The sequence below is a fragment of the Haemorhous mexicanus genome, chromosome 2 (assembly GCF_027477595.1).
Source record: "Haemorhous mexicanus isolate bHaeMex1 chromosome 2, bHaeMex1.pri, whole genome shotgun sequence".
NCBI lineage: Eukaryota > Metazoa > Chordata > Aves > Passeriformes > Fringillidae > Haemorhous > Haemorhous mexicanus.
This window is the reverse complement of record NC_082342.1, coordinates 38,301,623-38,314,424: the sequence shown is the minus strand read 5'-3', so window position 1 is coordinate 38,314,424 and position 12,802 is coordinate 38,301,623. Positions and strand designations below refer to the sequence as shown.

Sequence of the window (12,802 nt, the reverse complement as noted above, 5' to 3'; positions counted from 1 at the left end):
ATTCACATTCTGCTCTTGGATGATTATGTTCAGAGAAAGTTCAGACAATAAGGGGAAAATGTCAGAAGCTGTGATTAGAATGCAATGGGTTTCTGCCCCTGCTCTTTTACCTAATCAGATCATTTTGATCATGACTCAGATTTGGCTGAATAGAGGCTGACCATCCTTAACATGCCTTTGTATTTCTTTCATATCTGAGCACCCTGCAGAATCTGAAATGTGGACTCAAGAACACCTAAGCACTGTTGTCATTATAAAAATAACCTTTAGCCCTTACTGCACTACAAAAGCTATAGGAAATAGACTGTATATGCCAATTCACCTTAATATAATAAATATGTTTTAAAAATATGTAATTGTTTACATTTGCATACTGCACTTAGAATGACAACAACAAAAAAAAAAAGGCAAATGATGGTAAAAAAGTTGAAATAAAATTTATGAAGTTGAAGTAGGACAAATATTTATTAAGGAAACCAACCACAACACCAGCCACTGCCCAAGTGATCTTGTAAGAGTGATGCAGCAATTAGTTACCTGCCAATGCTTTATCAACACTCACTGAAATGTCTAAGCTGAAGGTGAGGATGCTACATATTTTATCACCTAGTATAAAAGTTACAGTCAACCCTTAATATGCTATTTAAGGAGGTCTAAGAACAGCTGTTCCAATTTCTCATGAATATGTGGGAACCAACACTAGGAAAAATTCCTTTGCCTCTGTGGAAAATCGTTATGAATGTAGTTCCACTACACATGAGAGAACTCAAGACAAAATGCAGAGAAATGTTGTAAAGGAGGTGTAGAATCAAACACTTAAAGATGACATGATGGGAGAGTGGAGAACTGAAAGAAAAGTAACTCTAATGTGAATGATGCTTGCTTATAGTTAATGCACTCAGAATGTCTAGCTGTCTGCAGAAAACAGCAACTAAGGCAGAACTTATTTTAAGAAGGAGGTGGTTGGGCACTGGACAGGCTCCCCAGGGAAGTGGTCACAGCACCAAGCCTGACAGAGCTCAAGGAGCATTTGGACAATGATCTCAGGCACACGGTGTGACTCTTGGGGATGTCCTCTGCAGGGCCAGGAGTTGGACTCAGTGATTCTTGTGGGTCCCTTCCAACTCAGCTTGTTCTGTGAAGATGTTTTATTTGGATACAATAGATGGCACTCTATAGCTACCCTGGAAAAAGGAGCAGTCTGACATCCAGTGTTTCTGAAATTCATGTTTCAGCCTCCAGCATTAACTATTTATCCCATTTACAATTTCTTCTGTGATAAATACAGCTGAAGGTAACTTTGTAGGTGCTAACTAAGCGTACTAGCACTTTAATTTGGTGTGTTCATGTTTTATACCCTCCTGCAGCTCTATACCACATATAAACAGAGCAGAGCAGCAGGGGAAATCAAGCAGAAATTAGAAAGGAGTGTGAGATGAAAACATTCCTGGACTGACAGAAGGCAGCAGAAGGTAGGGGGAAAAAAAGGGAAGGGAAAAAAAGGAAAGAAAAGAGGAATGAAGACAGAAATCAGAATAAAGGGAGGCAGTGCCTCTGTAAATGAGATCAGGGAAGGAAATAAAAGGGTAGGGAAAGAAGAAAGGAAGATTTACATGAATAGATCCAGAAGTAAAGGAGCAAATAAAGTGCTGCAATCCACACAAATTTACAGGCTGAGAAATCAATGGCAGAATCAATATGGATGGACTTGGTTACTTGCTTTGGGGAATGCATCAGATCAGATTCTGTAAATCACAATATAAACTGCAGGCCTGATGTAAGAGCAAAGGATTACTTAATTAATATTTGAAAACAATAAGTAGTAAATGTCAACACTTAAGAAAATGTCTTCTGTCATAAAAATGCAGTGACCAAAAATAAATCAAAGTGCAGCATTTCTCTCCTTAGTAGGCTTTTTGGTTTATGCATGTTTAATTTGATCATTATCTTGAAAACAGCAAGTGCTTTTTATTTACTACATTTGTCCTGTATATTTGGTCTGATCAGTTTACTGTTAACAAAGAGAAAATGACAAGAGAAAAAAATGTGACTATTACTATAATTCTTCTATAGACTGGAATCCATAGTAATTATAGATCTAATTTAAGAGATTAAAACTGGACTGATAAATGATGAGGAAGTGGTTTCTGAAAACAAGTAATTCTTATAATAATTAACTGAAAGAAAATCCATTATAGAATTGATTTTTTTGTGCTGATGGCAACATTAAGGAAAAGAGTCAGTTTTAGTATTCATCTGAATTGACACAGCTCTGTCTTTCTGTTTCTTTTGCACCATCTATAAAATTGGAGTGCTGACACGTTTTGTGCTTTTTGAAATACCTACAGAAATATTAAGCAGCACTGGGTGCTTTCAAACATCAGACCCTGGGGATTTCTTCAGTTTTATACAATCAATGAGGTGTCTCAAATCTGCAGAGGCTTAGAAACATGGCTTTGATCTTGATTTGGCTGCAGTTTTTTTTGTTATGGCTTTTTAAATTTTTTGTTGTTGTTGTTGTTGGTTTTTTGCCTTTTCTCCTCCCCCCAAGCTGCCATTTTCTTCACAAAGGATGTTGAAAGCATACATAAAGTCTTTGTTGCTCTGGTGTTATAGTAACACAGATCACAGAAAGCCCAGAGGAATATTTATCTAATTCTTTGCATTAGGGTAGCATCAATATACAAGTCAGGGCACACAACCTTTGTACTCATATAGTGCAAGAAAACCCATCTTAGCTACTTGAATGAGCAAACAGCAGGAGGTGAAGTTGAAGTTGTAAGAAGTTGTATTATTTGGGTAAAGTCACATTAGTAAATCAAGGAGAAGAGCACGCAGGGGATAGGACAACAGGAAATGGCTTTAAACTGAAACAGGGTGGATTTAGACTAAATCCAAAGAGGAATGTATCTACTGGTGAGGCACTGGCACAGGTTGCCCAGAGAAGCTGTGGATACCCAGCCCCTGCAAGTGTTCAAGGCCAGGTTGAATGAGCATTTGAGCACCCTGGCCTAGTGGAGGATGGGGTGGGGTTTGAACCAGATGATCTTTAAAGTCCCTTCCAACCCAAGCCATTCTGTGATTCTCTGAAAGATCCCAGACCAAATCTAAGGCAGCAAGGCCCTTCTCCTAAGCAGTATAAATATGTTTGGCTTCTAATAAACCCCAGTGTGAGCACTGAGTTACATTAGATTCATATGGCTGACCAAGCCATTTCCTTTTCACAACAGAAATTCCAGTTTTCCTCTCGTGCTTCAAAAAATTCTGATGAATACCTGCGTATTTATTTCTGGCAACCAAAGGACATTCATACTGGAAGAACCTAAAATAAGGTGGTTCAGATTGATTGTTCATTCTTCACAGCATTGAACACAAGAAGATTGGAGGGACAGAATATGTGCCAGTGTGTGTGATGGTTTAAAATCTGATTACTCAAACAAGAGATGATATGGAATTCTAAGTGGTTGAAGGCCTGAAATATTCAAAAACCCCTTTTTAAAAGGCTTTGAGTTTTGGTGGAACCAAGCTTTCTTTATATAGATTTTCTTTCCTACTTCTACAACTCTTGTTTCACACAAATAAAAAATCTGTCTGTACTGCTCTCATCTATTGTTTTATTGTAATACCACTTCCACTGCACCTCGGGTTTTACTTTTCCCCTTGTTATTCCCTCTTAGGCTTGGCAAAATCTTTCTATTATGATGTGAAACAGCTCCACCCTTTGCTTTTCCTCTCTGGCCCTCCCTCTCGTGTGCCTTTACTGCAGTGACCAAAGCACCAGGACCAGGCAGTGGTAGGGAGCTACAGACCTTCCTTTCTCAGCTGCCAGTCCTTCACCACCTCGTGGTGCCTGCACACACCACTGTTACACCTGACCCTGTGAGGTCTCACCCCTGACAGTGACTTTAATTAGTGCTATCCTACTTTCAATTGTTATTGAAAATAACAAAAATAAGGAAGCCTTCCTTTTATCTACTGCTTTCACATTGACCATCACAGTCCAGAGGAGTAACTTTGCCTGCAAGAACTGAAACAATGTTTTGGCCTTCTAATTGGTTTGTGACTTATTTCATTTGACCAAATATTGGTATACTAACAACTAAGCACTCAGCCTTTAATAAGATGTACATTTATCAGATTACATAGCAAAATATCACTTTGCCTGTGATATTTAGGATAACTGAAGTTACCCTATCTGCTTGAAAAAAGTATTTTGTTGATTTGACTGTGGATTCCTTAAATTTCTTGTTCATTGAACATGTAAAAACAAAGGTTTATTTTAATTTTAGAAATGGCTCCAATTTTAATGCATTTATTCTGTAAACATCATGCCTAAATTGCCACTAACTTTTATATATTCTTAATACAAGGGAACCTGCTGGGAGCCAGGCTTCAACCTGACTGATGCATGTGTGATTGCACTGGGTTATATTTTGCAACAGATTTTGTTCTGTAGGAAGACCTCTGGACTCTAGCAATCTTTCATTTTATCTTTTGTAGAGAAATTAAAGCCTGCACACCAGGACAAGTATTCTGCTTGCAGATAGCAAGATGGAATTGGCATACAGGAATAATCTTTTTGATTTGAAGAACTGGACTGCATTTTTACCATGACACCTGACATTTACTTCAAATGCACAATAGTCTGCCTCCTGGGTTTGAGAAATCTCATTGATTTTTAGAGAGATAATGTAGGACAACTAATATACTCTTTAGCTCTATAAGGGATATGATTATTCCTGTCTGCTTGTTCATTTATCCTTTGTCTCACATAATCACTTATCTCTCTTCCCTGATCCAGGAGATATATTATTTACATGCTAATAATCAAAATAAATCCTGAAAACTTTATCTCTGTACCACCTGCTACCCCGGCACAGACAACTCCATACTAGAAACGTTTGCTTTGCATCTTGCTTTCAAAAAATATTGGTTCCACATTGAAACCACTGTTGTAAGAACTTTTACTTGCAGCATTCAATAGCTCTATACACCATGAATGCTCCAGCTTTATAGTTTGTAAACAAAGATGTAGATGAGATGGAGCTGGTGAGAGGCAACAGAATTGCATTACCAGGAGACAGGATGTATTCAAATGCTCAGAGAATACCTAAAAATAGCAGTGCCTCTAAGCCATGTTTGGAAATATCAATACACAGGCCGCTAGTAGCAAGCATCTCAAATTACTTTATTGAAGACACTTCTGAAACTAAAACCATTCTGTAATATCTGTCCTATTCAGAATAAAAATTCTTATCCCTATTCATGGTTCAAATGCTGTTTATTTATGTATAAATATTTTTAGATATATTTCAGATGCTCAGACACATCACTAAGTCAAAAAGACTCAATCAAATATGTTAAAATCCCAGTTTCTAAGAGCTGGCTGATAGCATACAAAATTCAATTTAGTGGGGATGCCAAAAGCAAAGAGAATAGCTGTCAAACATCACTAACATTAAAGCTTTGTGTGCTAGTATGGCAGGATTTCAAAAAAAAAACAAGGTCTGTTTTCAACCAATATTCTTCCTGTTTTGGATAGTCACAGCTAAGATTGTTCATTAAAATCACTTCAAAAAACTCAAAATAATAATATTTTCAAATTCAAACATTAGAGTTTTCTTGGATTTTAAACCATGAAAATAAAACATTAGGGAAGTTGCTAATGAAAACCTCCAACACCTCTGAAGTTCATGGCTTTATACACAGAATAAATCTGTACATCTCATGTACAGTTATTATACTGTGAAGAATATATGGCTTGAATATATTGGAAAAACATCTTTAAAGATGTCTTTATTTTTCCCACCTGGTCATTCATTTTGTTGCTGGACATGAAGTGCACAAAAGCCCTCTCTAATAAAAAATTAAATGGTTTTTTGTGTTCATCTATCACCTTGTTGAAAAAAAGCTATTCAAATTCTTTAAAAATCTATTCTGGGCAGCTCTATTATCACATATTTCAACAGGGTGGAAAGGACTAAAGGCCAGCAAATGCAATTCCCTCTGTATTTCTTTAACCCTCCTAGATTTAATTTTTCATTCCTAGGACCCAATAATTATATCACCTCAGTGACTCCACAGTCAGTCAGAGAGAGCCAGCATGCAGGGTACAAATGTCAGTGTGTGCCAGGGATGCCTTGCAGGTAAAGCAGCTGTTTAAAAAGAGCATCTCAAAACCAATACAGGGATTCTCCTAAATACAGGATTCTACTGATAGGAACATAGTTCCTAAAAGAGAAAAATAACTTTGTTTTGACCTCAAATTCTATTAGCTGTAAACATAGCAGCATGAACTCCACAAAAACATTAGAATAAATTGAGCTTTAACATATTGAAATATTTAGGGCTGAGCTGATTACTCATTTCTGCTCAGCAGTGGAATAGGCTAACAGCCCCACTTTCCTAAGTGAAATGAAATATGATGCAGTGTAAGTTGATTGGTAATAATTACAAGCTGATGTTCTTCTACCTCCTGAGCAACAGGAGACCTGTGGCATCAATTGCAGATTTTCTGTGCTGTAATGATTCACACACAGTACATGCAAATTGTCCATGTGGCCAGTACAGATTCAGCAATTTATCTAAAAATTCATTCAGAAAGATTGATTTCCAGATTTAAGTAGGAGTTTAAAGCTACAGGATGATTCCTGAATTGGGCCAGTAGACCAAGCCAGAGAGATCATAATAGAATTTCCTTCCTTAAATCTCAACTGAGCAAATTATTTTTTTCTCCCCCTCCCCCTCCTTTTCTACCACTCAGATTGTTCTTGAAGCTCAGTTTTATTCCAAACATCAATTTGTTCATGAGATGATTTGAAGAAGAGTCAGGGGAATTTATTATAACTCTCTCTTTGGATTAGAGAGATAAAGAAAAGAAATCTAAAAGGAGGGTGTTTAAGCACTGAGACTGCTAGTGAAGGACTTGAGAAATCCCCAGGTTTTTGACAGTCACAGCTTCACTGGACAAGACCCTGAGCAACCTGATCTACCTTAAAATTGGTTCTGTTTTGAGCATTAGGGTTGGATGACGATTGAGGCTTTATTTATAGAACTATCTTCCAGATGCTAGCCCTTGAGCCACATGCACTTTTCCTGCATAATTCCATTATTCAATCTACTTTCCAATGAATAATTACCACAGCTGTTCTACATATTTTAAATAATCATATTTTAAAATCATAGATGTAGACGAGAAATTAAAAATTTGGACTTTTGAGAAAACCATTTCAGACTTCACTTAGGACAGGATTATTTTATACAGTGACCAATTTACTTTCTGACTGCACCACAATAAATTGTAACAGAAAATAAAAGACAACAAGATGACATCTCTCCTCTGTGGAAACTTTATAGTCTCACTTTTATCACAAGAAAGAAAAGCTCTGAAATATGAACTGAGAGCAGCCAATGATAGGTTATTACCCATAGAGCCTACAGAGTTCCACATTTCTATGGGAGGGAATAAAAAAGAATTGACATTTTTTTAGACTTTGCCAGTCAGTGCAAACAAAATCTGTGTTCCTGTGTTAAGTATCAGCCTTTCTAATACTGTAAAGATGCAAAAATATTAGTAGTTGTGAATTGTTGGCATTTTATACCACTGTCTTAGTTAAAACTGAGGCAGCTGTGCACCCAGAGCTGTGTTCTACAGTTAACACACTCATGTACACAGATATTCACCAGCATAGGGCATATATTTCAATTTTCTTCATCCTTAGTTTTAAACACTGATTTGTCAAAAAGAACTCATGCACACCTTAAGAAAACAGAGTAAGACTTCACTGGGCTTTTCCATGATAAGTGGGAAGATTACAGCTAACACAAGTAAATATTAACACTAGTCAAGTGAGATGAATTGCAGAAATGTACCCAATACATCTCCATGACAGCTACTCTCATCTCCATGAAAACCAAACCTTTCAGTGTAAGTACCAAGAAAGGATCAGCACTAATTTGAAACTTCACTGCTTCATCTCACAGACTTAAACACCGTGGTGTGCAAAGCCACATGCAATGAAGAGCTCTGTGTGTGTGGGTAGTTCAGTGGTACCTGACACCTCGACAGCAGCTTCAACAGAGAATCATCTTACCCTTCCACAGAAATGGTCCGCTGCAAGCTCACTGTGGGGGGACGCGTTGCAGTGCTGTGCTGGGAATGACTGGACGGCCGAGGAAGAATAAAGAAAAGCATTTGTTAAAAAGAAATAGAAGTTGCTCTTGCTCTTATTGTCTCTAGCAGTTTAGCTAATGCCAAAATAGATACAACAATCAGACTGTTTTACACGTGTCTAAAGCATTTTGACTTCAGTGGTGCTCGTCTGTTCAAAAAGGGCTAAATTGTACAATCTCTCTTGTTTAAATTCAGCTTTCATTTCTCATTGAGAGCAGAACATGAAGATAATAACTCCCCCTTAACTTTCCTACTCATTTTTTAAATACATATAGATTCACACACAGAGTTTAGTAATTTAAAATAACTTAAATGCTAGTTATTTCACTACATATACTAAACATTCAATGCAAATTTAATTTCAGAGCAAAAGGTAAAACAGTAAATGATAATGTAATCAATCTAATTCTCAGGGCTTCTCAGTAAAAGAAGATATGCATTCCTTAGAATTGCACCTTGATGTGACCAACACTAGTTCTATCAGATTTTAAGCAGCTTGAGTCTTTCCACATGGATTTTTATTAATCTAGGACACAACATTTGGGAAAAAACATGACATTGTTTTACAGCAAAACACAGACTTTCTGAAAAAAACCTTTCTGATTGATTTTGATTTTTGAGGTCTAATGGCTTCTCATATGTTACACTGATGTGAATAAGAAACCTGAATAACAATAATTCTGTTAAAAATACATAGTATGTTCTAATTTCAGTATTTTACTATGGCAGAATAGTATTGTAAATACAAATGGATAAAACAAAACATCAGTCAAAGGCAGTTTTGTGATAATAAATTGTACTCCTTACCCAAGACATCCTATTTAAATAAGATATTAAAAAGCAGAAGCATCTGGGTATATATTCTGATTAGTTTAAATGACTACAGCACATAGTGAGGCCCAGTATTAATAATGCAAAGTACACCATAAAAATAAATCTTTATGTCAGTTTATATCACTGATTCTAATAACTGAAGACTTTGTCTTGCTTTCAAGCTTTGCATATATCTCAAGCTGCTTGTTCAGAAGCAACACATCTTATTTTCAATAAAAGCACTTCATTTGACATTAGTGAGCAACACATCTATTTTACATGAATTTCATCCTGTAGCACAGTCAATAGTGTCTGACAGAAAAGATGCCCCTTTTTTTTTTTTTTTTTTTTTTTTTTGTGTGTGTGTGTAGCCCATGGAGTTGTGATGTCTGTCACTGGACAAACAAAAGTCCTGCTGCTTCCTGGTATCTTCTGTTGTGACAAGTGTGCTCTTGTTTTATGTTGGTAAAGTATTCATCCCTACTGAGAAGGTTTCAGGTTTGTGGAAAAGTATATTCCCCTTCTAAGAGGAGCTGCAGAGCTTCTCTGTTTTATAGCAAACTTACTTGGGAGTCATAAGTTTGGGGGATCATGGTATGAGCAGAACAGCTGAGTGGGACAAACACTGCAGAATACTATATGAATATTGGTTAAAATTTCACATGAAGTTTGCATGTACAAGGAACTTTACACCCCACTACTGCCAAGTGAGAGGCTCATCTCTCTGCAATATTCCACCCATTAGAAACCTTTTCCATTCCTAGGGATTTATAACACAGTATTCAAAAGAGCCCTCACCTTCTTTCATGAAAATAGTTCAGAACTGGTGATATGAAAACTCATTTTCTTTAACATAATTATAAAAATCAAGTTTGATGCTCAATAGAAGCTTGTGCCTTCTAAGGCATCATTGTGAATGTAATGACACCTTAAAGTCTAAAATGCAATTTAACCATTGCTTGACACAAGTTGCTATTGGAGACAGAATAATAGTCTGATTTGATTCCTAACTGACTTACTGAAAAGAAAACCTCCTGGTGAATTCTATCAAACTGATGGAACCAGCAGAAAGAAGCTGATTTCATCACATGCTTAATACACTTGTGCAGTTGCCATGTCTTTTGCAGCCCAGAAGAAATAAAGGTTTCTGCTACCAACACTTTCTGTGATGAATGCCTAAACATATCCCTACTGAGATAAGTAAGCAGGGCAGTTTTAAACTGACAGATCAAAATATTCAGAGTTTGACATTTAGGCTTAAAAAAATGCTACCATTTCTCTAAAATGATTCAGAATGAACCTCCTATTAGTTTTAATAATATAAAGTAATAATATTTCAATATACAGCCCAGTACTACAGCCACACAAGACAGATTTTCCCTGAAGAAAAGAATTTTACATCCTGTAAAAGATCAATTTTAACTTAAATCCATTTTATTTTAGTTCATTGAGACAAGGGGGATATACTGCTCTGGTAAGACAATTCATAAGAGTGAAGGAACAAAGAATGTGATTGTAAATTAATAATAAGGTGCAAAACCGGGAGCAAAGAATCCAACCTCTCTTCTTAATGGGTTTAAATTGCTTTTTGTTTTAAACTTATTTCTCAGGCAAGGTAAACCATTTCATGGCTTCATTAAGTAATAAAAATAGAGCAGCCTGGTGTTCAACTATTTTTAAAAATGTTTATTATGCAAATAATCATATCAGTAAGTATTACAGAAACAAAAAAATGAGTAGCCAGTGTGCTTAGCTTTAATTCTGTTCTAGGCCAAGAAAGCTCTGAAGGCATTTTTGCTGAAATGAGAGGCAGCATCCTAAACCCTTCTTTCCCCACAGGGGTCAGATGAACCACCACCTTCCCTTCCCAAATGACACTTTCAGTGATACACAATGCACCAGTGAAACACCTATCTGGGATGAAACAAACACGTTAGGGAAATATTTATTGTGTTTTAAACTTCTGTAAAGCAAAAATATGGACAAACCACCATTAAGGGATCAGACTGCATGGTGCTCAAATCAGTTCATCCCAAAGCCTGCCCACTGCATCGACAGCAGAAGAAATAAGGTTGTTACAATCCAAAATATTTCCTCTTCTCTTTTGTTTAGATAAAACCAAGACACACTGTCTTTGCAAAGAGAGTACTAGAGAAGACATTAGCTTTCCTCTCTCAACCCTCAACCTCTGTCAACAAAGAGCTGTCCTCCATTTGCTATAGCCCTGATTTAGGAACTCTTTTGTTTTCATGTATCTTTATTTTGACAAGTCAAAACTGACAGCATTGAAGTTATTTGCTTCCTAAATCAATTGACCTGCAACCCTCATAAAGATGCAGTGAAGCAGCTGTGGCACAGGCTGGGTAGAGACCTCTCTGAACAATGGCTTTGGAGCAGCCATTCTTCAGCTCCCAATTCTGAAACTGCCACACAGAAGAAAAATATACAAACTCCATTTGTCTATCAATATGTTCTCTGCAGGAAAAAAATATCCAAAACAAACAACAAAACCAAACCCAAAACCAGAGCTCTGAGTTATTCTTTGTCATTCACAATACTAAAACAAAAAAGAGTGATAAATGTAATATTAAAAATTCCACTGGAGACCAGTGAAGGGAATGCTAATACTGTTTGTTTTTGTGATGTATTCTCAGCATGTTGTTTCTTATGTCAAAGATTGAAGGTAGCACTGCAGTTGTTTATAAAGCTTCTAAGCCTTTGATTTGATGGATGTAAGAGTTTAGGAAGGCAACACGCTTTAATTCCATTAATGTGGAGTTTTAATTCAGCTCAGTGAAGTGAAACCAGCTTTTCCTGATGCTGCCAACAGCTAAACTCCTAACTTAAATGAGTTTTTGCACTCCTGTGGGATTAATTAGAAGACCAGAGATTGCTTTTTTTTGGCATTAATTTAATCTCAGCTACAAACGGTTTGATAATATCCAGTACTGACAGTTACTGACCCATATTAGAAGTGTCAAAGTAACCAGCCTCCCATCAGAGGCAAATAGGAAACTTCAGGGAATAGGACATTCAACCCTGCTACGTTCAGATCACCCTCAGGTAACAAAGCCAGACATGAGATGTGGTGCTGTTTTCATGCACAGGCACATGCAGTGAGGATTTTAGCAGCATAACTCAATTTTTAAAATGGCATCTGTACATCTATTGTACAAATACCATTGCTAGGCTAAATAGCTACTCATTGGAAAACAGAAAAGGAACAAAATGAAGGATTAGGCTGTCACTCTGCCTACAAATATGTGGAATAAGCCCAAACTACATCTCTGTTCAGGTTCTCTGAGGTTATTTCACTTGCACAACTAAAGTAAAAAAGGTTGCAAACTCATTCCTCCCTGCCTGCCTGCCTCCCTTCCCAAAATAGAGTTCACAAATAAGTGGTTAGCCACATTCCGTGACTTGAAGTATTTGAGTTACTGAAGCCCTAAACTAGCAACATTTAGCAATAAGGAAGAATGCAAGGTGGAGCTGTGACTCAGAGGAATGCTTCAGCTCCTGGAACAGAGCTAATTATCCACCTTTGTTAGTGGTGTGCCCAAGTCAGGTACCTGATCTTCAAAGTGGTGAAACATCCACTGACTTCAAATCGACTTCCTTCTGGCTGAGGTAATTGCAGGAGATAATGATTACCTTTAAAATATAAAAATCTTACTTCTTTGAGAGGATTTGCTCTTTCAGTTTGAGATATAAGAGTACTTAAGAGTATTTAAAACAGCAGAACTGGTTTAGAATGATGTGGGGGGAACTGAAAGTAATTAGCAATGCTGTTCAAAGGATTAGAGTGGAGAGGACATA

The 12,802-nt window shown here is 36.9% G+C and overlaps 1 protein-coding gene across 10 annotated transcripts in view; it reads right to left on the bottom strand.

Annotated features, from left to right (window-relative positions):
- Positions 1–12,802, bottom strand: part of DLG2 (discs large MAGUK scaffold protein 2) — an 831,288-nt gene that overhangs the window by 217,801 nt on the left and 600,685 nt on the right. For all 10 annotated transcript variants that reach the window (XM_059838484.1, XM_059838487.1, XM_059838482.1 and 7 more), the window contains one exon: positions 8,094–8,162. In XM_059838484.1, coding sequence (XP_059694467.1) covers positions 8,094–8,162 — 69 coding nt within the window. The remainder of the gene's footprint in view (positions 1–8,093; positions 8,163–12,802) is intronic.